At 47.4% G+C, this 24,307-nt stretch overlaps 1 protein-coding gene across 2 annotated transcripts in view; it reads left to right on the top strand.

The window, feature by feature from the left end:
• Window positions 1-23,160, top strand: part of LOC111141598 (zinc finger protein 341) — a 45,793-nt gene extending 22,633 nt beyond the window's left edge. For both annotated transcript variants that reach the window (XM_022494267.1, XM_022494266.1), the window contains exons 9-15: window positions 1,962-2,152; window positions 5,873-6,081; window positions 13,122-13,218; window positions 14,904-15,036; window positions 18,377-18,488; window positions 18,750-18,820; window positions 20,628-23,160. In XM_022494267.1, the coding sequence (XP_022349975.1) occupies window positions 1,962-2,152; window positions 5,873-6,081; window positions 13,122-13,218; window positions 14,904-15,036; window positions 18,377-18,488; window positions 18,750-18,820; window positions 20,628-21,157 (1,343 nt within the window). In that variant the 3' untranslated portion in view covers window positions 21,158-23,160. The remainder of the gene's footprint in view (window positions 1-1,961; window positions 2,153-5,872; window positions 6,082-13,121; window positions 13,219-14,903; window positions 15,037-18,376; window positions 18,489-18,749; window positions 18,821-20,627) is intronic.
• Window positions 23,161-24,307: the final 1,147 nt, after the last annotated feature.

Here is a 24,307-nt window from a genome sequence, read left to right as displayed (position 1 = left end):
GCCACACATCGGGCTCTCTGCCCAGTGGCGAGCCTGCTTCCCCTTCTCTCTCTGCCTGCCTCTCTGCCTACTTGTGATTTCTCTCTGTCAAATAAAGAAATTAAAAAAAAAAAATCCCACCTCCTAATACCATCACATTTAGGGGTAGGGTTTTGAAAAATAAAATGGAGCATAGCATGAAAGGAGGGACGACAAATGTACAGTAAGCCTGGCCTTACTCTAATACTGTACCGCTAGAAGACAGCACTAATCCATCACCTGGCCTTTTTGCTGTGCCTGGATCCTGCCTCAGAATCACTCTCAGTATATTGCTGTAGGCAGTCACTATCGGTTGACTTGGAATTGAAACCTATTTGACTTCCTTGGGCAGATGGTCTCCAAGGCCCCTTAAACTTTGTAGGATTCCCTTCCGAGCCATCACTTGTCCCTGAGCTAATGATCATGTCCCAGATCTGATACTGGTTTAGTTCCTATTCTGTATGGGGCGTGAGGACTTACTAGGCCCTAAGCAGTGCTATTAACAAAAATATAATATGAGCAACATATGTAATTTAAAACCTTCTAGTATGGGGCGCCTGGGTGGCTCAGTGGGTTAAAGCCTCTGCCTTTGGCTCAGGTCATGATCCCAGGGTCCTGGGATCGAGCCCTCCATCAGCCTCTCTGCTCGGCAGGGAGCCTGCTTCCTCCTCTTTCTCTGCCTGCCTCTCTGTCTACTTGTGATCTCTGTCTGTCAAATAAATAAATAAAATCTTTAAAAAAAAATAAAACCTTCTAGTAGCTACATAAAAACAATACTTAAAAAAAGTGAAATTAATTTTAATCATGTTTTATCTAACCTGATATCATCTTAGTGTATAATATAAGGAAATTATCAATGAAACATTTTATATTCTTTTTTAATACTAGGTTTTCAAAATCCAGGGTTTATTTATGTGTATAGCTTATCTAGATATGGACTGGCCACAGATTTTGAGTTCTCAGTCACCATATGTGGCTCGTGGCCTCTGTATTGGACAGTGTAGGGCCAGGGCCTAAGCCCTTCCTGTAGAGTCCCCCCGGGTGGGCATAGCCCACCACATACCAGCGAACAAAGGGGGTGTTTTGCTGCACGAGCAGCATGTGGCCACTTTTATTTGAACTTCCTATTGGAACTAGCCCTACAGTGTGTTTAGCCAGTCTCTGTGTGCCCTGTGCATTTTTTTTTTTTTTGAGCTCCTTGGGGAACAATCTGTTTCTTTTAAAGACTTTGTCCATTTATTTGTCAGAGAGAGAGAGAGAGAGAGCGAACACATACAAGCAGGGGGAGTGGCAGGCAGAGGGAGAAGCAGGCTCCCCTCCGAGCAAGGAGCTCCTACAGGACTCGATCCCAGAACCCTGGGATCATGACCTGAACCAAAGGCACCCGCCCAACCGACTGAGCCATCCAGCCGTCCCATCTGTTTCTTTACTTCTTCGTCGTCGTCTTCTTCTTCTTCTTTTTTTTTCAAAATCCTTACAGTGCCTGGCATCAGCGTTTCAACCATATAGCAAACATTTATGGAGGCCTCTGTAGAGATGAGTCAGAGGCCCCTGTCTTCAAAAAGTGAGGGAAGAGCAGCTAAATAAATGATTGTAATTGGAACGGGGGGCTGGGGAAGTATGTTGAATGCAGCCGGGAGTAGTGTTCCAGATTTTTAACAAACCTGGAGAGGGCTAGAGAAAGACCAGTGAGAGGAGATTTGAGGCAGTAGCTGTTTACCAGTCAGGATGTAAGCATTCAGGAGGTGGACACCTGGAATGGCGATATCTGTGCGCAAAGCTGAATGTGAGTGTGGGGCCTTGAGTACAGTGTCGGACACCAGGAACATGGTAGATGGCAGCACACGGCGGGTGCTCTGTGAACCCTTCCTGAACGTCATGGCCCTCTGTCCTGACTCTTCCTCTGCCAGTCTCAATGACTTCTTCCCTGGTTTTCTCAACAGGATTGGGCCAGTCCCTGTCGGGTGCCCCACAGCCCCAGGCCTTGCCTGCTGCAGGTGAGGACGAAGGGGACAAACTGGAGGCCAAGCAGGTTGTCCTCATCGATAGCTCCTACCTGTGCCAGTTCTGCCCCAGCAAGTTCAGCACCTACTTCCAGCTCAAGTCCCACATGACCCAGCATAAGAATGAGCAGGTAAAGCAGATGGTGGGCAGCGGGAGGCCACAACCACCGGAGATGGGAGACTCGGCTGGTGCCGGAGTCTTGAACAGTACCTAGAAAGGGACAGGAGTGCGCCCCAGTTGCAGTGAGCTACCATCTAACCACCCGTGATAGGCCAGGCTTCCCCTCTCTGGGTGGGGCCACTATGGTGCTAGGCCAAGGGAGGAAACCCAGCTCTTATACGTCATACAAAATAGAATCCGGACATGAGAAAAATTCTCAATACTCCAAGGAAATATAATGTCTAAACACCTACTATGGGGATTTAGGACCACAGTCTTTTTTTGTTTTTTATTTTTTTAATCAAGATACAATTTACATCTCACAAAATTCACCCTTTTTGAAGCGTACACTTCAGGAGCGCCTCAGTGGCTCAGTCAGTTAAGCGTCGGACTCTTGATTTCGGCTCATTTTGGCTTTCAGGTCATGGTCTCAGGGTAGTAAGATAGAGTCCTGTGTCTGGCTCCATGGTGGGCTTGGAGCCTGCTTAGGTTTCTTTCTCTCCCTCTCTCTAAAGTAATAAGTAAATAAATAAATAAAGAGAATTTTTTTTTTTTTTTTAATTTCAGAAAAATCTAAAGAATGTATAGGTTGAAGAATGCATTTGTTAGATGCTGGACACCCTGCTGAATGCTTACATTCAAAATTGTATTTAATCTTCATAACAACCTTATGTTGTTATGATAGGCATTTTCAGTACATCCCAATGCAGAAACTGAGGCCCCGAGGGGCGAAGTGACCTATCCAGAGTGACCACCAGTAACTGACTGGGTCGGGGCTCAGAGCCAAACCCCATGTCATTAACCACCTTGCAATACGTGTTCCCCAGAATGCCCCACAAAATCCAGCATGTTTTGTAGTTTCTAGGGTTTTTTTTCTTATAATTAGGATCTGTATATACGTATAATTTTGAATTGTATTTTTTTTTCTGATAGCTTTTTTAAAAAAAAAAAAAAAACTTTCTCTTTTGGAAGAACTGTAGGTTCGCAGAAAGTTACAAAGATAGTAGGGAGCGGTCCCTTATACCCGTCAGTCAGTTTTCCTCTATGGTTACATTGTGTGTAACTATAGCCTGAGAGCTACACCAGGAAACTGACAGGGGTATAAAGCTCTGTGTAGTTCTTTGCCATTTTACCTATTAGAGGTAAAATCTGCAGTCACAGTACAGAACTATTCCATCACCACAAAGATCTTCCTCATTCTGCCTGTCATTATTATACCTGCTCTCCTCTTTCCCAACAATCTCAGCCTCTGGAAACTACTAATCAGTTCTCTGTTTTTCTAAGTTTGTCACTTTGAGAATGTCGTATAAGTGTAACCATCCACATGGGACCTCTTGAGATTGGGTTGTGTTTTTTTTTTAAAGATTTTATTTATTTATTTGACAGACAGAGATCACAAGTAGGCAGAGAGGCAGGCAGAGAGAGAGGAGGAAGCCGGCTCCCTGCTGAGCAGAGAGCCTGATGTGGGGCTTGATCCCAGGACTCTGAGATCATGACCTGAGCCGAAGGCAGAGGCTTTAACCCACTGAGCCACCCAGGCGCCCCAAGAGATTGGGTTTTTTTTAATAAGCATAAATTCTCTTGGGATTTGTGCTTTCTATTTTTTTTTTTTTTTTAGAGATTTTATTTATTTATTTGACAGAGAGAGAGATCACAAGTAGGCAGACAGGCAGGCAGAGAGAGGTGGGGAAGTAGGCTCCCCGCTCAGCAGAGAGCCTGATGTGGGGTTTGATCCCAGGATCCTGACATCACGACCTGAGCCGAAGGCAGAGGCTCAACACACGGAACCACCCAGGCGCCCCTGTGCTTTCTATTTTTTAACCTAATTTTTTATTCTGAGAATTTTCTCGTGTCACTGTTTTTAAAAAAACATCATTTTTAACAGCTACATTTTAAGAAATCCTGTTTTAACATGTAGGATATGAACTATGTTTTGCTATTTAAGCAAAACCATGGTGAGCGTCACTATAATAAAATCTTCATCTAAATCTCCTGACTTGTCCCTTATCCTAGATTCCCAGCAGGGGATTAATGGTGTTAAATTGGGACACCCTTGGGGAAAATCACAGAAAACTTTGACTCAGAGCGCTTAAACAATTAAGAGGCTTGTCATTGCAACCCAAGGGTAGTGAAAAGCCAAGATTGCACAGCTCCAGGCCTGAGACAGTCATTTGACTCACCCCAACATCAAGGACCCAGTGTCCTTCCACCTCTTACCTCTGCCACCTGAGGATATGACCTGGTTCTGCACTGATGGCTTACCTGTGGTCCTGGGATGGTAGTCACTCTAGGCAGTGGTCTAGACGTAGCAAAAATGGGCTGTCTTCTCTGTGTCTCTTCTTTCCTAGAAGCCCTCTGTAGATTTCTCATTAGTCAGAACCAGTGGGCGTGCTCTAACACTTAGGAATTCATTATTACTCTGCAAATAATAGACAACTAGCTTACTAGTTAGGTTTTATTTCCCTTATGTCACAAGAAGTCCCTAAGTAAGCGGCGTTGGGCTTGTATAGATCAGTTATGTCATTGTAGACTCAGGCTACTTCTGGTTTGTGGCCCTGCCTCCTTAGCATGTGACTTCCATCCTCAAGGTTGCATAATGGTTGCTGTATCTCCAGGTATCACATCTGTATTCCAGTCAAGACAAATGAGAAAAGCAGAGGGATTTCTCTTAGGAAGCTTTTGCTTTTTGTGTTCTGGAAGTAATGCCTTCCCTAAAGACTGCTGCCTATATATCACTGGCAAGAAAGGAGCCCGATGGCTGACAGTAGATACAAGGGATCCAGGGAGACCAAGTGTTTTAAGGGGGCTTGAACAAATCAGGGTTCACTTTGTTAGGAAGAAGCAGCAAGTGGAATTGTATAGGTAATCAGGAGTATGCTTGTCAAAGTATAATTTTCAAAATTTAAAAACCTAATTCTCATAAAAATAACATAGTGAACATGAGCCAGAATTTTACATAACTCATTAATAAGGAAACTAGAAGGATGACAAAGCCAGTTCAAAAGAGGATATAGAATACTGGTATTCATACATAGGTATAGTTAGGTCAGTGAAAGAAAGGAACATTCAGATAAGATGGGTAAGGTAGATTCAAATCTGGTTAATGTCTTACAGGGCAGTAAAACCCATGACCTTTGGGGATATCTCTGCTACCTGACAAAAATCATTTATATTGGAGCTGTTTTCTGCAAGTTAATATTTAGCTCTAGAGTCAGGCTCCTAATCCATAGTAAATAGTCAAAATAAGGCACAGCCCCCAGAGAGTGGGATGACCCTGGGCAGGCTTGGTAGATAGCACTTCTCAGGGCGAGATCCCCAGAGCTGTGACTTTGGCACCCGTCACCTGGGCGCTCGTTAGGAAGGCCTGTCTTCAGGCCCTCCACACCTGCTGACTCAGATGGTCCGGGAGTGGTGCCCGGCAACCTGTCACTGTGGTGGTCGCTCAAGTCAGAGAGCCACTACTCTAGTACAGCACTGGAAGGACACGATGTTATTTTTTCACTGCATTTCCCGGCTTGGGGTAATTTTCCTAAAGATACCAGGTCACACACAGCACCTGAGGGAAAGGTCCTGGGGCCTTGTGACGGGCTGAGAAGAGACGACTCTTTCATCAAGATAAAACAGAGCTCCAGGAGCAGGGGCACAGGGGAACCATCTGCCTCCCGTCACCTGGTCTCTGTCTTCCCTCAAGGTATACAAGTGTGTGGTCAAAAGCTGTGCGCAGACGTTCCCAAAGCTCGACACCTTTCTGGAGCATATCAAGAGCCACCAGGAGGAGCTGAGCTATCGCTGTCACCTCTGTGGCAAGGACTTCCCCTCGCTCTATGATCTGGGCGTGCACCAGTACTCCCACAGCCTCCTGCCTCAGCACAGCCCCAAGAAGGACAGCGCAGTCTACAAGTATGTGACCTCCCCCCACCTATACCCCCTCTCCCCGCAGGGACCCCAGGGCTCGGCCGCCTAGCTCCTTCTGACTGCTGAGGACCTGGGGAGAAGATGCTGGCCCTCCTTGTATCATTCTTCAGTTTGGTAGACATTTATCCTAAAAAAATAATGTGAAAAAAGGGGAAAGCAATATTTTTTCATTCATAGTGGAAAACCGATATTTTTTCCCAAACTAAAACTAGTATGAAAATATGATTTTGTCTGATCTTCAAAATGTAGGTTACAGTCAGAATGGTACACAGATTCTTAGAACGGAAACAGAATGAACAAGCACATACTGGAAAGCAAAACTGATAAAAATAAGATTCACTTGTTTTATAGTCTATAAAATTCAGGTTAAAGTTGAAGCCAGAGGCTGATTCTTAGAATGAGCAAGGAATGAACCAGGTGTAGATTTTATTGGGGGTAATTTTTTCTGAGAATCCTTAATGTCATTTTAGTCTTCCGTGGTGGTCATAGAGAGCATCCCTCTGGCAAATGAAGAAAGGCTCCCTCAGTTTTGTCACAAGCTTTTAATGCTTGAGTCTTCAAACCATTCTCATTGAGCTTTTAATCCCGTGACCGTCCTCATTGAGTTTCTCTTATTTGGTGGTTTTCTGGTCCCTCTTCCAGACCCTCCTTATGGGTTATCTGCAGGTGCCCAATATCACTTTCTTTCTTTCTTTTTTTTTTTTTTTTTTTAAGATTTTATTTATTTACTTGACAGACAGAGATCACAAGTAGGCAGAGAGGCAGGCAGAGAAAGGAGGGGAAGCAGGCTCCCTGCCAAGCAGAGAGCCCGATGCAGGGCTCGATCCCAGGACCCTGGGATCATGACCTGAGCTGAAGGCAGAGGCGTTAATCCACTGAACCACCCAGGCGCTCCCCAGTATCAGGTTCCTAACTGTGAGATCACACCCACATTTTTGCCTGCAGCCATTTTGCTGTGTGTTCAACCAATGCCACAGAAGCCTAGCTCACAATGCATGGGAATCGGTATTAGTGATAAACAGGGAGGGGTATTTGTCAGGGGCCTTCTCCCAGTTCTTAGTGAATATTTTCATGTTGGAATGGTTTTGATTTTCTGTACAAACTTGTGCGGGTAGGGATTTATCTAATAACCTGTGTTAATGAGGCGTAACTCCTGGGTGTCACTCTGGGCTTCAGAGGTAAGTAACAACAGATCCTGAGCTTAGAACGCATGGGCTCCTTTGGGAGAGAACACCTATGGGTATTGTGATAAAATGCTAATATATACATCGATATAAGGTATACAAGAAGCACAGTGGGACCTAGGGCCGGGAAGGTGTCCCTGAAGCAGTGCTATCTGAACTGGGTTTTGAGGGAATGAGTAAGAGTTGGCCATGTAGGTAGGGTAGAATGCATTCCTAGCAGAAGGAACAGCAAGTATAGAGATATGAAATGAAATAGCAAGTGGTTTAGAATGAGCGTTGTGTATAGTGGAAGTGGGAGAGCATGTTTATTTTTATTTTTTTTTAAGATTTTAAAAATTATTTATTTATTTATTTGACAGACAGAGAACAGTGAGAGAGGGAACACAAGCAGGGGAGTGGGAGAGGGAGAAGCAGGCTTCCCGCCTAGCAGGGAGCCCAATATGGGGCTCGATGCCAGGACGCTGGGATCATGACCTGAGCGGAAGGCAGACGATTAACCCACTGAGCCACCCAGGTGCCCCGGACAGCATGTTTAGATGTGGCCTAAAGGGGAGGGTAGGGCCAGGGTAAGGGTAAGAAGGGCCTGTAGAAATCACAAAAGCTTTTGAGAAATTGACAAGGGGATTGGGACTTAAATGGGTGCAGGGCAGCTTGCCCTGGAGGAGACTGGGAACTGGAGCCAGAGAGGCAGGAAACCTAGGCAAAGCTTTGGCCAGTCAAGGGGCAGAGATTTCCGATTAGTGATGGATAATTCCCACTTGAACTCAGGGCACATTTTCTTTTGCTTTTGCCTGATTGATTTGTGAATTATCTGAGAGTTGCTGTGAGTGTGTGGCTTTCTGGAGTGAGATGGCAAGTAAAAAGAAGGGACCACTTACTATGTGCCAAGCTCTGACTTGGGGACATTGATCCCTGCAATCCTCGGAGGGAGGCGGTGGTATTAGTCAGCTCCAGCTACAACAAAATGCCACAGACACAGAATCTCTTTTTATAAGGGCATTTTGTGGGGCTCCTGGTGGCTCATTGGGTTAAAGCCTCCGCCTTTGGCTCAGGTCACGGTCCCAGGGTCCTGGGATCAAGCCCCACATTGGGCTCTGCTCAGTGGGGAGCCTGCTTCCCCCTCTCTCTCTCTCTCTCTGCCTGCCTCTCTGCCTACTTGTGATCTCTGTCTGCCAAATAAATAAATAAAATCTTTAAAAAAAAGATTTTTATAAGGCACTTTGTCATCATGAGGACCCCACCCTCCTGATCTCATCAAAACCCAAACACGCGCACACACACCCACACACACCCACACCCACCCACCAAAGGTCCCATCCTTAAATCTGTAAATACCATCACATTGAGGGCCAAGGCTTCAACACACGAATTTTGAAGGGACACAGTTTAGTTCATGACCGTGGCGTTCTCCCCCTTTGGAAGATGAGGACACTAAGGCTCAGAAGGAGAAGTGACCTGCTTGTCAGAATAACAGTGTCAGCACAGAGCTGAGATTCGAATTCTCGTCTGGAACCTTGGAAGCCTCCCAGCTCTGGTCTTGGAATTTGTAGGCTGAGGGTTGAGCCCAATGCCCTGTGTCTACAGTCAGTCTCTTCTCCTAGGTTCTTGTGTGAGGGTTACAGTGCCAGGAACCCTTGGTAGCCATCGCCTCTCCTGGCCCAAAGGTAAGGCCCGAGGAGGCAGGCCACCATCTGGATGACCCAAGGGTGGAATGGTGTTCTGGGTAATGGTAAGGAGCCACCTGCCTGTGCTCAAATCCCAGCTTGACTACAAGCCCTGGAGATGACCTCGGCAAGATATTTGGCCACTCTGAGCCTCAGTGTCCATATCTTTGAAATGGGGATAACTATAGGGCCTATTTACGAGGATCAGGTAAGACAACTGTGAGGCTCTCAGACATGATACGTGGAACATCACAGGGGCTCAATAAATGTGATTGCTGGAAGTTATTATTTTACAGTTTAGATAGGCTTGGCTGCATGCAATACAGGCTCCAAATAATAGTGGCATAAATGAGGGAGAATTTATTTCTGTCTCTCAGTAATGTTTGAGCAGGTATAGTGGCTTCATCCTGTTTCCAGGTGTCCTGGCCCCATTGGTCTATCTGCTCTGCCACCTTTGGACAACATTGCCTTGGTCTATCTGTGTTGCTTCCCCAAGCCGCAAACCCTTCAAGTGAATTTTATGCATGCCACTCTATATATGCTATATATTTACTTTTTCCTTTTAAAAATAAGATTTATTGATTTTTTTTCCTAATTACAAAAGTTACCTATGTTCAATGCAGAGAAAAAAAATATTTTGTAAAGATTTTATTTATTTGATAGAGTGAGTGAGAGAGAACACAAGGGGTAGGGGGGTGAAGAGGGAGAGGGAGGAATAGATTCCCAGCTGAGCAGGGAGCCCAGCATGGGGCTCGATCCCAGGACCCCGGGATCATGACTTGAGCTGAAGGCAGATGCTTAACCGACTAGCCACCCAAGTGCCCCGAGAAAAATATATTTTTTTAAATCGCACAAAAACCAAAACCCTGCCAAGCAAAAATAATCCCTATTATCCTCTTGGTACATGTTATTTGGTCTGTGTCTGTAATGAGCATGTTTGTAGATACAATTACCACAGGCTACATTGGAGTCAGGTCATCCCAGACACAGTTACAGACTTCGGTGAAAATTCATTGTGCCTTTTTCATGTCTTACAACTTCCAGCAAACTGAAACTTAATGGGTTTACTCTGTACACGTGCTGTGCGGTATCACTTAAAACTATAATATGGATATCTTCGCATCTCAGCACAAACAGACCTGCCCCAGCCTTTTCACTGGCTGCTTATCATTCCATTGTACGTGCCAAATTTATGTAACTGGTTCGTGATTGCAGGATAGTCAGGTTATTCCCAGTTTTTCATTATTACCTACAGCACTACCGAGAACTACTTTGGACATCTTTGCTTACTTATAAATAAGTTCCTAGAAGTGATTTTGCAGGTCCAACGTCAATGTGGGAGGGGCATCTAGCTGGCTCAGTCAGAAGAGCGTGCGATTCTTGATCTCAGGGTTATGAGTTTGAGTCCCACATTCGGTGTAGAGATTACAAACAAAAAAAAGGAATAATAAAAATTAGAAAACAATTTTTTTAATCAATGAGGGCTTTTAAGAAGATCGGTTACCTACTTCAAAATAATAATTATTGGGGTGCCTGGGTGGCTCAGTGGGTTAAAGCCTCTGCCTTCGGCTCAGGTCATGATCCCAGGGTCCTGGGATCGAGCCCCGCATCAGGCTCTGCTCAGCAGGGAGCCTGCTTCCCTTCCTCACTCTCTGCCTGCCTCTCTGCCTGCTTGTGATCTCTCTCTCTCTGTCAAATAAGTAAATAAAATATTTTTTTAAGTTTCTTAAAAAATAATTATTTAATAATTATATGTATATAGTACAATATTTGATTACTAAAAAAGGGCATGAGTGAAAAGAAATTCCCTGTCTACCCTGAGCCCCTTCCCCATACCACAGTCACTTTCAGGAACTTACTTTGATGTAATTTCAGACCTCCAGAAAAAACATGAGTACTACAGAGGATTCCCATATATGCCCTTCACCCAAATTTTCCAAACGTTAACTTTTCAACATATATTCTGTATTATGTTCTGAGCTATTTGAGGATAATTTGCTGACACAATGCTCTTTTACCCTTTGTCTTTAGTGTATATTTTCTGGAAAGAAGGACAACCTCTTACAGAAGCACTGTGCAGTTATCAAATCAGAAATTTAAATCAATACAGTTCCGTTTCCTGACCTAGAAACCTCATCCAGTAATTTCCAGTTGTTTCAATAACATCCTTTATAGACAAAGTAAATGTTTTTTCTGGCCTGGGATCCAAGCCAGGATCACAGGTTGCGTTAGATCATGTCTCTTTATTCTCCTTTAAGCAGGAACAGCTGCTCATTTGGTCTTTGTCTCCCATGACCGTGGTATTTTTGAAGGGGATAGGCCGGTTATTTTGTAGAATGTCCTCACTTGGGGTTTGTGTGATTTGACCTCAGGTTAGATGCAGGATTGGCCCTCTTGGCAGGAAATATTAGAGAGTAACGCTCTGTCCTCAGCACACAGTTATCAGCAGGCACAGGACATGGGTTTGCCCCCATGCTGAGGATGTCACCTTGGATGACTTAGGGTGGCATTTCTGGCAGGAAGTTTTAATTTTAATGGTTCCTGCTACGCTACCTCCCACAGAAATCTGTGTCTCCTCACCGCTGAGGCCTGTGGAGTTCTTGCCCTTTCCTACCTCACCAGCTTGGAACATCTCTGTCCTCACTGACCCCCCACCTGGTAGCTCTGCTCCCACCTGACCTGTTCTTCCTTTCTTGCCATCTGGAGGCATTTAGCCTGTGGTTTCCAGAGTGTGGTCTGAGGAGGTCCCCTGGGCCTACCACAGGTGCAGTCTGCCTGTGCGTTTCCCATGGTGGCCCTGGTGTACAGATGTCAGGGCCCATGTTTCTATTTTTAGCATGAATTACCCTCCGACCTGGAGCATTCCTCACTGGAACCTCGTTATAAATGGGTCCATTTGCTGGCAGATGTTTTTATGGTTGGGAGACTGGAGGGATCTTCTCTTCAGAGCAGCTTGCAACTGAAGGCTTGCCAGCCTGTGATGTTAAGAGTGGAGACCACATTTTTAATGTTTTGTGATTAATGAGCTGTTTGGCACACCTGTTTCCTTTGACTCTTGTGACAGTCTTAAAAATGAACAAGAGGCATGTCCATATGGGATTCCTACCCTATTTTGTGGATGAGGAAACTGAGGGTCAGAAACAAGAAGGGGCCAGGCCTGGATCCTTGTCTGTCTGACTTCTTCACATCCTAGATTGTCACTGGTGCTCAAATCAGGTTATGAACAAGACAGATATGGTCCCTGCCTCCAGAGCCCCATTGTTGATAAAAGAGACAGATCAAATCAAGTAAGCACATAAATAATAATTATAGATAATAAGTGCTAAGAAGAATACAAAACTGGGTAGGGAGTGCCCGGGGGTGGGCCACAGGGGACAACTTGAGACAGGGTACTCAAGGAAGGCATCTCTAAGGAGGTGACATTTGAAGTGAAACCTGAAGGATAAGAAGGTGCTACCCAAGGGAATATTTGGGGGAGAGTGTTCCTGGTAGCAGGAACAGCGGGTGCAAAGGCCCTGAGGCTGGAGAGTTTGGTGTGTTCAGGGTATATTAAGGAGGCCAAGGTGGCTGGAGCAGAGTGGGGTGGGCCGTGGAGAAAGATGAAGTCTGAGAGGTAGGAGTGGTCAAGCCATTAGGGCCTTGTAGGCCAAGGTGGGGTCTTTTAAGCAAGGATGTAACATGGTCTGATTTTCTTTTCTTTTTTTTTTTTTAATTTTCATCAAAGACTCCCTCTGGGGCACCTGGCTGACTCAATCAGTAGAGCATGTCACTTTTTTATTTTATTTTTTATTATTTTTTATTTGAGAGAGACAGAGAGAGAGCATGAGCAGGGAAGAGGGACAGAGGCAGAGGGAGAAGGAGGCTCCTCACTGAGCAGGGATCCTGACATGGGGCTCTATCCCAGGACCCTGGGATCATGACCTGAGCCAAAGGCAGAGGCTTAACTGACTGAGCCACTCAGGTGCTCCGAGAACATGCGACTTTTGATCTCAGGGTCATGAGTTCAAGCCCCTTGACCTTCCCTTTTTTTTTTTTTTTTTTTTTTTGAAAGGAAAAGAATGAATTAAGTGTAGAATTTTGCCTCCCACTGTTGTCCTGGGGGGAGGAGAATGGCTGATGCTGGGCCAGTCCGGCCTCCTCACACTGCTGTGTCCCCCTCCTGCTCCTTCCCATGTAGGTGTGTCAAATGTGTCAACAAATACTCAACCCCCGAGGCCCTGGAACACCACCTGCAGACTGCCACTCACAACTTCCCCTGCCCTCACTGCCAGAAGGTGGGTACCACTGCCCTTTCCCCCTGGGGCCATGATGGGGGGTCAGAGGTTGTAGAGCAAATACCTCCCACTCTCCTGGGCTCGTCTCCATAGATGACACTTCACCTCTGAAGAGGAAGAGCCCTGCATGGCCCAGCTGAGCCACTGGATAGCACACGTGTCCACTCTGCGGCTGCCACTGGGCCGGGCCAGGCCCGGCCAGGCTGTGCCGATGTGGGGTGAGGCCTCTCCTGGGCCCAGGCCCAGCCTCGGCACAGCAGCCTCCAGCTTCCTGACCTATTACTGTCCTTCTTGCTGTGGGTTCTTTCCAGTGAATCTGAAAACCATCACCAAGCCTGATGTTCTCATTTCTAATTGTCCTGGAAACATCATAATTTTTGTCAGGTTTATTTGTCTGAATCAGGTCCATACACTCCAGCCACTCGATACAACCAAAGTTTCTGTTCATCAACAGATGCTCTCCACCAGTGCTCCTTTTTTTTTTTTTTTCTTTTCTTTTCTTTTAATTTATTTGTTGAAGAAACTGGGCCATTGGTCCTGTGCAGTTTCCTGAAGTCTGGATTCCGCTGATTGCATCCACCTGGTGCTTTAACTGGTTTCTCTAATCTACTCATTTTCTCACAGCCTTACACGGCAGATTTTCCAGGACAGCCCTGGTTGCATGTCAGCTGCATGGTAGATGTTTCTAATTATGCAGATAGCCTAATTTGGGGCTTTGGAATTTGTGTTCCAAAGAAAAGGTATCATGGATTGAACAAGAGCCACGTGCCAGATACTTTTCGGAGCATTTGATCGCATTGAGTCATTTAACTCTAGGAAGCATACCACTACTCTTCCCATTTTACAGATGGGGAAACCGAGGTACAGCAAGCTCTCCCAGCTAGGACATGGAGAGGCTACTAAGTAGTTGGGTCTGTAACCCTGACTACTTCTCTGTAGCAAATGAATGAAAAAATGAACGAATGCCTTTCCTAAGGCCGGAGAGGAAGATTTTGGCTTCCATGTTTCTGGCTCTTCGTTACCTTTTCATTCAGTTTCTTCTGTTATGTAATCATTTTGTCATTCATTCTTTTGCATGTGCGACATTTGACCCAGGCCCTGTGGCGGTGAATGAAAGCTCCTCTGCCCTCGTAGGGATCTCATTTAAGCCACAGGTTATGATTCAAGGGGTCAGATGGCGACTTTAAAAACATAGATGCACAGGGGTACCTGCTGGCTCAGGTAGTAGAGCGTGCGACTCTTGATCTCGGGGTTGTGAGTTCGAGTCCCATGTTGGGGATAGAGTTTACTTTAAGTAACAAACAAAGAAATAAATAAAATGTATATGAACATTCAAGGGTCGAGTTTGTATGGCCCTCTGTGGCACTGGACAGTCAGAGAGGCCTTCACAAAAGCAGTGACACCTGGGCTGGATCTTGATGGCCAAGTGGAAGTTTGTCAGGCTACGAAAGAAGGGCCTCCTGGGTAGTAAAAGCAGGCTGGCAGGAGCTCAGAGCAGGCGTTATGGGGGAGTTGTGGGAGCTGTGAGGTTCTAAGGCTAAGCCTGACACTGGGCCCTGATCCTTGACCCCGGTGGGCAGAAAGGAAATTGTTTCCATAAGTGTGGGAAATGAGGGGCCCCTTAAGCTCAGAGGGTGGTGAGGGCTACTGAGTCAGACCTAAGGCCAGCTCCTCTCTTCTGCCAGGTGTTTCCTTGTGAGCGCTACCTGCGGCGCCATCTGCCCACTCACGGCAGTGGCGGCAGGTTCAAGTGCCAGGTGTGCAAGAAGTTCTTCCGGCGGGAGCACTACCTCAAACTGCATGCTCACATCCACTCAGGTGCGTGCCCTGTGTCCCCCACCCCCAACTCCTGCCCAGCCCCCGTCTGCTCCCCCAGCTCCGTCTCTTTTCCCCTTCCCATCCCCCTCTGCCCTTTATCCCATCTTTCTCCAGCCCTCTTCTCCCTCCCCATCCAGTTCCTTCCCCACTCTTTCCTCATCTCCTTTCTGGCCACCTTCCAAGCTGCCCTCTCAAGTGAACAAGGAATTCCCACCAGTACTAGAGTGGAGATGTACCTCTGGAGGCTGGTGGGGGGACCCTTGGCTCTGCCCCCTGACAGCTCACTCAGACCATTCTGAGCACCTTGGGGTGGAGGTGCTGTTCTCCCTGCAAAATTCCCACCCACACCTGGGCAGAATCCCCCTCCTTGGTTCCCCAGTTGAGATACATTGACATTTTATTCTCTTTTAATCTTTAATAGAGTATTACTGGGGTGCCTGGGTGGCTCAGTGGTTTAGGCCTCTGTCTTCGGCTCAGGTCATGATCTCAGGGTCCTGGAATCGAGCCCCACATCAGGCTCTCTGCTCAGCAGGGAGCCATCTCCTCTCTCTCTGCCTGCCTCTCTGCCTGCTTGTGAGCTCTGTCTGTCAAATAAATAAATAAAAATCTTTAAAAAATTAAAAAAAAAAAAGAGTATTACTTAAGGGGCTTAAGCATCTGCTTTCAGCTCAGGTCATGATCTCAGGGTCCTGGGATCGAGCCCCACATCAGGCTCCCTGCTCAGCAGGGAGTCTGCCTCTCCTTCTCCCTCTTCCTCTGTGCACTTGCTCTCTCAAATAAATAAATAAAATCTTTAAAAAAAAGATTATTACTTAAAAAAATTTTTTTTCATTTAGAAGGATCCAAAAGTTGCAAAAACCTGAATAGAAAATCCTTAACATTACAAAAGCAAATATGAAAAAAAAATAAAAATAAAAAAAAATACGAGAAAAAGAAAATAACCCCATCCTCTCACCTCAAATGGATAATCCAAATATTTAAAAAAATTTTTTACTATGACCTATGACAAAAAAATATATTTTATACTACAACCCAGGAAACACATATGCAGAGCATATACTGAAGCAGAAATTTCGTAAACAATATTTTCTATTCTGTTTAATTTTAGTTGTTAAAATAACCACCAGCAGGTCGTAACTTGCAGTTTGAAAAGTATCCCCAATTCCCCTCCCCACAGATGACTGCAGTTAGCGGCTCTAGTCTGAGTCCTTCTGGTTTAATTTTGTATTTGTGCCACACGCTTGCTTACTTTTACATAATGGAGTGAATATTATAACTCTGTTATGTGCCTTTTTTCTTCACTCATCAGTATACATTGGAGATACTTCTAGCAGTACCTTCTTTTTCTCAGCTGCATAGAATTCCTCCCTATTTACTATTTTTTTTTTAGAGTTTTATTTATTTATTTGACAGAGAGAGAGGCAGGCAGAGAGAGAGGGGGAAGCAGGCTCCCAGCTGAGCAGAAAGCCCAATGCGGGGCTCGATCCCTGGACCCTGAGATTATGACCTGAGCCGAAGGCAGAGGCTCAACCCCCTGAGCCATCCAGGCGCCCTTTATTTACTATTTTTTATTTAACTGGTTCCTGGGGATGGATACTTGGATTATTTTTAGCTGTTAGTTTGTATGCAAAATGCTGTGTGTGTCCCCTTGGCACACTTTTGGGAGTATGTCTGTAGTTGTGTATTCTGTGCAGTGGAAATGCTAGGTTCCAGTGTATATGCAGTATTGTACTGAGTTTCTGTTTGGGATGATGCCAAAGTTCTGGGGATGGATGGTGCTGGTGATTGCACAACCATGCCAGTGTATCTAATACCACTGAAATGGACCCTTAAAGATGGCTAAAATGGTAAATTTTATGTATATTTTACCATAACAAAAGAAGAAAAAAGTACATGCTTGGTAATTTTGATAGATATTACCAAATTACTCTCTTTATAGTTTTAAAAATTATTATTCAAAAGTAATACATGCTTATTTAAAAAATGGAAGCAGCAGAGAAGTATATAAGGTAAAACTTTAGGTTGCCTCTTCGAATCCTAATTGTTACTGACGTTTTGGTATGTACCTGCCCTCAGCTCTCTCCCTGCATCTGCACAGGTGGTATATACAACCACCTGTGGCTAGGACTGTTTTGGAATATGAGGGTTTTATCTTTTCTAACAAAAGGGGGATTGTCTTAAGCTGTTCTACAGTTTTCTTTCCTCACTAGCAGTATGACCAGGAGCCTCTTTCCAGATCAGGAAACACAACTGGACACTAATCTGGACACATGACTGCAGAGCATTCTATCGTAAGGGCCAGAATTTCCTTAATCACTGGGTTGGCATTTTTCAAAAGGACTTTATTCATTCCAGAGGGAGAACAGGGAGGAAATAATGGCAGGAAGTCAAAACAGCCCAGTGGCAGCCCTTTTCCACAGGACAGGTTAGGACCCCTGTCAGGTGAGAGCTGCTCTCCTCCCCCTCCTGGTCCCCACCAGGCTCTGCTGCAGCCGATGGGGGGCGACTCAGGCAGACTCTGCATCACACTGCTGGGCTGGCTTCTTAGCTCACTAGGTACAGACTATGACCTTCAGTTTTCTCACCTAGTACTTCCTTCATAGTTTGTGGCAACAATTCCATTAGATAAGGTATAATTCTCTCCCCTGTGGTGGACCCCATTTCGGTAGATGCCACAACCATTCACCTATCACTCAGGCCCACCTTAGATTCTTGGCTCCCTTCCCCTCAGTCACCCCACAGTCAGTCCACTGGCAAAGGCTGCCGATTCCGCTTTCCTAACATGGTCTGTTCTTGGCTACTTCCCATCCCCCCCAGTCTGTCCTCTGCATGCAGCTAGAGGGAGCCCGTGATACTCTTAAGTTAGATCTGTCCCTGTTCCACTCAGCCCCTCTGGAGGCTTCTCCTCTTACTCAGAGTAAAAACCTAGGCCTTGCAGGCCCTTCCTGTTGGGCCTAGCTGTCTCGCTGACCTCCCCTTCTGCCTCATTCTCCCTTCCCCACTCTGTTCCAGCCACACTGGCCTCCCCACTGCTCTTCAGACATACCACACACTCCCACCTTTCCTTCTTCCTGGGACCCTGACTCCAATTTCCATCATGGCTCGCTCCCCTACCACCTCAGGTCTCCCCTCTTGCCTCATCAGAAAGGCCTTTCCTGACTGCCCTATCTGCAATAGCCCCCTCTTCTCCTTTGAGAAACAAAATCATGAGGAATGGGAGAGGCTGTTTTCTCCCAGGCCACTTCCCTAGAGGGGCTGCTGTCCTCTAGTGTACCCCATATTCAGACTCCATCTCATGGGACTCGCAGTCCCCACCCCCCAGCTGTGTCTCTTCCTACAGGTGAGAAGCCCTATAAATGCTCAGTGTGCGAGTCCGCGTTCAACCGTAAGGACAAACTGAAGAGACACATGTTGATCCATGAGCCATTCAAGAAATACAAATGCCCCTTCTCGTGAGTGGAGACTGGCATGAGTGGGAGGGGCCGATTTACCCAGCAGTGGGACAGAGAATCGTCAGGGCCGAGGTTCTGAAGGGCCTCTCTCCTATTATCCTGTCGTGGGCCTTGCTACCTGACCTGCCTCACTCCCCACCCTGCTTCCTTGCCTGGTCTTTGGGGTAGAAAGGGAGTCCCTCATGCCCAGGGCTAGCACAGAGACCAGCAAGAGAGTCTGAGTTTGGTGAGCTCCCCCTGACCAGTGCTTTTGGGTTCCAGGACACACACAGGCTGCAGTAAAGAGTTCAACCGGCCAGACAAGCTGAAGGCGCATATCCTCTCCCACTCCGGTAAGTGACCGCTGGACATACCAGGAGGGTCTGAACCCCTGGGGTGGGCCTCCTAGAAAGAGCAGGCGCATCCCATGAAGCTTATTATGTCTGCCTGGTATATTCCAGCCAACAGACATTTGCTCATAGGAACCATGAGCCATGTCTGCATTAGAGTCCTCGGGGTCCTATGGAGGTAAGTCAGACACAGTTCCCCAGGCTGAGGGGGAAGCTTGCCTGAGAGGAGATAGCTGAAAATCAGAGAGGTGCCCAGTGTGATAGAGATGTGGATCGGACATGGAGGGAAATCAGATTCCAGCGGGGTCCAGGACACAGCCAGGAAGGTTCCTTGGTACCCTCAGCAGAGCAGGGCAGCTGGTGCATGGAGCAGAGCTCTCCACCCCACTCCTCAGCTTTCCAGGGGCTCTATGGCACTTCCTGGGGTGCTGCTGTGTCCCCAGAGCAGCTCAGCTGGCTTTCCACATACCATTGGGTCTGAAACATGGTTTCTTGGCACTCTTGAGATTTTGCAGTAGCTGATGCTTTGTCCCGGGGGCCTCCCTGTGCATTGTGGGATGTTTCCCAGTACATCCAGCCTCTACCCTCTGGATGTCAGTGGCATCTTCCCTGCAGCTAGGACAACCACAGATGTCTCCAGAGGACAAGCCAAAGTCTCGGAGGGGTAAAATTGCCCCTGGTTAAAAACCAGAGGTTTACAGAAAGGATTTAGTGGCTAAGGGAAGTTTGAAAACTGGGAGAGTAGAGAGTTGAGGACTGAAGACAGAGGGCCTGAGTCTGTTTCTTAGTACAGCCACTGTCCTGCTGCGTTGCCTCATGCAAGTCACTGCCGCTCTCTGAGCCTTCGTCCCAGGGAGGGTGAGGGGAGTATGGCTCAGGCCGAGTGTGGGCTGGAGTTGACTTCATGGTAGACGTGGAGGCACCAGTGATTCACTCAGTGAGTGACTATTGAGAACCTATCACATGTCAGACTCTGGGGGTGATGGGGCGGAATCAGATGGGCAGAGCCCCCCCTGCCTCCCTGGGAAAGCTTTGCATTTAGTGATAGAGATTGAAAATGCACAACAAATGTGTAAGTATCTTACAGCAAAGTATGCAGAGTACAAAGATGGGAATAAACAGAAGGATGGGGCAGAGAAAGAAATGAAGCAGATATCGGGGGGCTTCCGGGAAGAGGTAACATCAGACCTATCCTGAGGGATGAGAAGAACCAGCGAATAGCTTCCAGAGGGAGGAAGCAAGTGTAAAGCCTTGAGGCAGGGGAGAGAATAGAGGGGTTGTTTAAGACAAGGAAAGGTGAGTGGGAGGCATGGAGATCTGAGAGCTGGTGAGTGGAAGGAGGGAATGGGGCTGAGAGGTGAAGGGGGTGGTCCAACGCACAGGGCTTTGTGGAAAACTTGGGGAATTGCTGGAGGGTTCAGAGTTAGGATCCTTTGTGTAGTTCATGAAGCCATCTCTAGCTGCCCTGCAGGGATGGTCTGAGGGGACGAGGGTGAGACAGACAGACCAGAGAGGAGAGAGATAATGGTGACCTGGCTAAGTTAGCCAAGATTTCAGGGCAGAGCATGCTATTCTAGGCAGAGGGGATAGAGCAAGTGTAAAGGCCCAGAGGCAGGCGCCATCTTGGTGGCCTGAGGAGAGCTGGTGTGGCTGGTTGGGAAAAGGTGGGAAATGAGACTGGCAGGAGCAGAGCCCAGATTGGACACGTGCTCCAAAGGCAAGCCAAGAGACTGGGTTTTATCCCTAGTGCAGAGGCGCGGTTGCAGACTAAGGGGTCAGGGTGCCTCTCACGGACTTCCCCTCGCTCCAGGCATGAAGCTCCACAAGTGTGCCCTGTGCAGCAAGTCCTTCAGCCGCCGTGCCCACCTCGCGGAGCACCAGCGTGCCCACACCGGCAACTACAAGTTCCGCTGCGCCGGCTGTGCCAAGGGCTTTTCCCGACACAAATACCTCAAAGATCACCGCTGCCGCCTTGGCCCCCAGAAGGATAAGGACCTGCAAGCCCGGCGGCCCTCCCGGAGGAGGGCAGCACCCCGCAGTGGCAGCAGTGGCGGGCGTAAGGTGGTAACCCCCCTGCCCGACCCGCTGGGGCTGGAGGAGCTGAAGGACACTGGGGCTGGGTCAGTGTCCGAGGCTGTCTCAGGCAAGCCGCCCTTCTCGGAACCAGACGCAGTGCTGTCCATCGTGGTGGGTGGCACAGTGGGGGGTGAACCGGAGCTGGTAGTGCCCGGGCATGCAGAGAGCCTGGGCTCCAACCTGGCGCTGGCAGAGCTGCAGGCCGGGGCCGAGGGCCCATGTGCCATGCTAGCTGTGCCTGTCTACATCCAGGCCTCAGAGTGACGGACCCGCAGTGTTTGCTCCCAGAGCCCGGCCTGGTGCTCCCCTGTGGGTCTAGGCCTCAGGGGCCGACAAGAGATCCTTCCCTGTGGAAGTGAGCCATTGGCCAAAATCCTTCTGGAGTGTCATTTATGAACCCTCGCCTGTGGCCAGCCTGCTGTGGCTCCTATTCTGCTGGCTAGGCCTGTGGCATTCTGGAATATGAGGCAGGGCTGCCTACCGCTTCCAGGTAGGGGCACTGGAGGTCAGAGAGCTGGCCAAGCCAGCAGCCCAGGGTCTGGCTGGTCCAGCCTGGTGTCAGCCCACCTAAGAGAGAAGACAGAGTGGTCCCACCTGCCCCTCCTCGGGGCTGTCTCAGTGTGGCCTCTGGTCAAGCTGTTCTTCTGGAGGCCTGAAATGGGTAGAGCCCTTATCTGCTGGACCTTTTCGTATACGGTTCCACAGGGTATCCGCAGATGACTCTGTGACATAGGTGTTTAGGCAGCACTGAGTGTCACAGTTAGAGTACAGCTATCAGCCAGATTTGGCCTTAAATCTAAGTGCTGCTGTTCACTTGCTGTGTGACCTTAGGTATGTCACTTGCCGTCTCTGAGCCCTGTGTGTCTCTTCTGTACAATGGGGCTAATGACGTTTCGACCTCATAGGGCTGTCATGGGGACCCAATATGATGATATGTGCAAAGGACTTGGCATAGTGCTTGGCACTTGGAAAGTGCTCAAATGTTTTTATCAAAATGTGTCCAATGGCTCAGGCTCGAGCCTTGGCAGTTTCTTTCTTTGCCCCTAGGTGGCAGCACTCCCTCCTCCAAAGTGTGTGGGGACTGAGAGGGCCCATGGCCCCTTGCCCACAGCTACGCTGCCCCGTTAGCCATGAGAGGTTCGGTGCTCCCACATTTCAGAACATGGCCATGGAAGGGGTTTATACTCACTTTGGAAAAATGCAGGATCCTGGGCCTTGCCCCAAACCCTTCAACATCAGAAACTCTGATCAGAGCCAGAGGTCCATCGCAAGCAGGCCTCTAAAATCGGTAGTTGCCCCCACTGCCAGCACTCTGTCCCCGCTCCCCAGCTAGTCCAGAGGAGAAGCAAGCCAGGCTTATTGGGAGGCAGGGAAGAGAAAAGGGGCCTTGACCAGGGTCTCCTCATTTCTATTCACAGCCACACTGCCTCAGTGATAGGAGAGGAAACCGAGGCCCAAGAAAGGACAGGCAGGATGCAGCAGAGCTGTTGGACTCAGTTTGATGAGTTTCCTTGAAGGCTGGTACATCCCTCAGATATCTGTGCTGGGGCTCTGGGCTGTAGCTCAGAGCAAGCCCAGCTTCCCCTCAGGAAGGGTATGATGCAAGAGGAAGGACCAATGAGGAAGTGGTATACAGCTGAGGTAGTGAGAGCTTGAAGTGCACCCAGCCTTCACTGCCAGAGGGGGGCTGGTGAGGACAGAAGTTCTCTTTAGGGGAGGGCACATTTGAGCTGGTCCTTGACACAGGATGTTTTGATGGATGGATAAATAGGAAAAGGCATGCCAGGAAGAGAAAGTCATGAGTAAAGCCTTCAAAGTAAGATAATTTTGGGGCTGGTGAATGGATCAGGATGACCAGAGATTTGGAGGTAGTGGTTAGATCATAATAATCCCTTATATGTCTCAAGCTTCCACATGATGGACACTGCACATACCACCTCAGCCCCATCAGGTGAGAATTGTTAATTTCCTTATTTTACAGATGAGGAAACAAAGGCACAGAGAGGCAGAGCTCCTTGCCCAAGCTCACACAGCTAGTAAGTCACAGAGATGGGATTCAGGCTGGGGTGGCCTGCCTCCATGTGCCATTAGCCACTTTGCTGTATTGAAATATAAGTTGATGTTGAATCAGATATCGTTGGATGTTGGGTTGAGGAATTTAGACTGTTCTCTACAAAATGGAGGAGTCATTAAACGTTTTAAAAAATTGTGACATTAAAGAAAATGTTAAGAACCATGTCTCCATCCTAATAAAACTACTTAAGTTATATTTTTGTCTTTTCCTGTCAATGTACACATACATGTACATTTATCAATAATCATGAGGACTCATGTTTACTAGGCACTTATGCCATGCCTGGCATGTCCTAAGCTCTTGGAGGTAGGTGCTACTTTTAATTCCATCTTAAACCTGAGATGAGGCAAAAGGTACAGTGAGGTTAAGCACCCCCAAATCACATAGCAGTATGTGGCAGACCCAGGCCACAGAAGTGACATATCAAGGCCTAATATTTGATAGATACATAATTGGACTGCAGGGAAGGAGACTGGGACCATATTGGGATTCTTGTTACTACATCCCCCCGGGTTGACAGATGGGGAGACTGAGGCCCAGGAAGGGGAAGACCCTTGGTCAAGGGTCACTCAAAATTGACGACAGAGCTGCTCCAGGATTCCAGAGCACCCTGTAAGTCCTCCAAGTTGCTGGAGAGGGTAAAGTGTAAAGAGAGGCTGTCCTGAGCATCCAGGGTCCCACAGATTTTGACATTGAGCAGAGCTAGGTTTGAATCCTGGCTCTGTCCCTTCCCAGGTATGTGGCTGTGGCAAGTCACTTCCCTTCTCTGAACCTCAGTGTCCTCATATGTCAAATTGGTGAGAATAATAGTACCTACCCAATAAGGTTACCACAATTCAGACAGAGAATTCAGGGAAAGCAGAGATCACAAATTGGCAGCCCATGGGTTGAATGCAGCCTACAGACAGACGTCAGCTTTCACAATGAAAAAAAAAAAAAGCCAACAATTAAAAATAATGAAATTAAAAACCTACCACAGTGGTGAAAAGTGAGATATGTTCCCTCTGTGTCAGGATCAAGGAAAGGGGGACACCTGGGTGGCTCAGTGGGTTAAAGCCTCTGCCTTCGGCTCAGGTCGTGGTCTCAGGGTCCTGGGATCGAGCCCTGCATCAGGATCTCTGCTCAGCCCGGAGCCTTCTTCCCCCTTTCTCTCTGCCTGCCTCTCTTGCCTACTTGTGATCTCTCTCTCTCTGTCAAATAAATAAATTTAAAAAATCTTTAAAAAAAAAAAAAAAAGGAATAAGAAAAGGATGCCCGCTATCATGATTCCCACATTGTGTTGGAGGTCTAGCCAAAGTAATAAGGCAAGAAAAAGAAACTGTAAGGATCAGAAAGGGTGA

This window comes from Enhydra lutris, unplaced genomic scaffold (genome assembly GCF_002288905.1).
Source record: "Enhydra lutris kenyoni isolate GAN:26980312 unplaced genomic scaffold, ASM228890v2 scaffoldscaffold6, whole genome shotgun sequence".
Classification (NCBI taxonomy): domain Eukaryota; kingdom Metazoa; phylum Chordata; class Mammalia; order Carnivora; family Mustelidae; genus Enhydra; species Enhydra lutris.
This window is presented reverse-complemented; position numbering and strand designations above follow the sequence as displayed.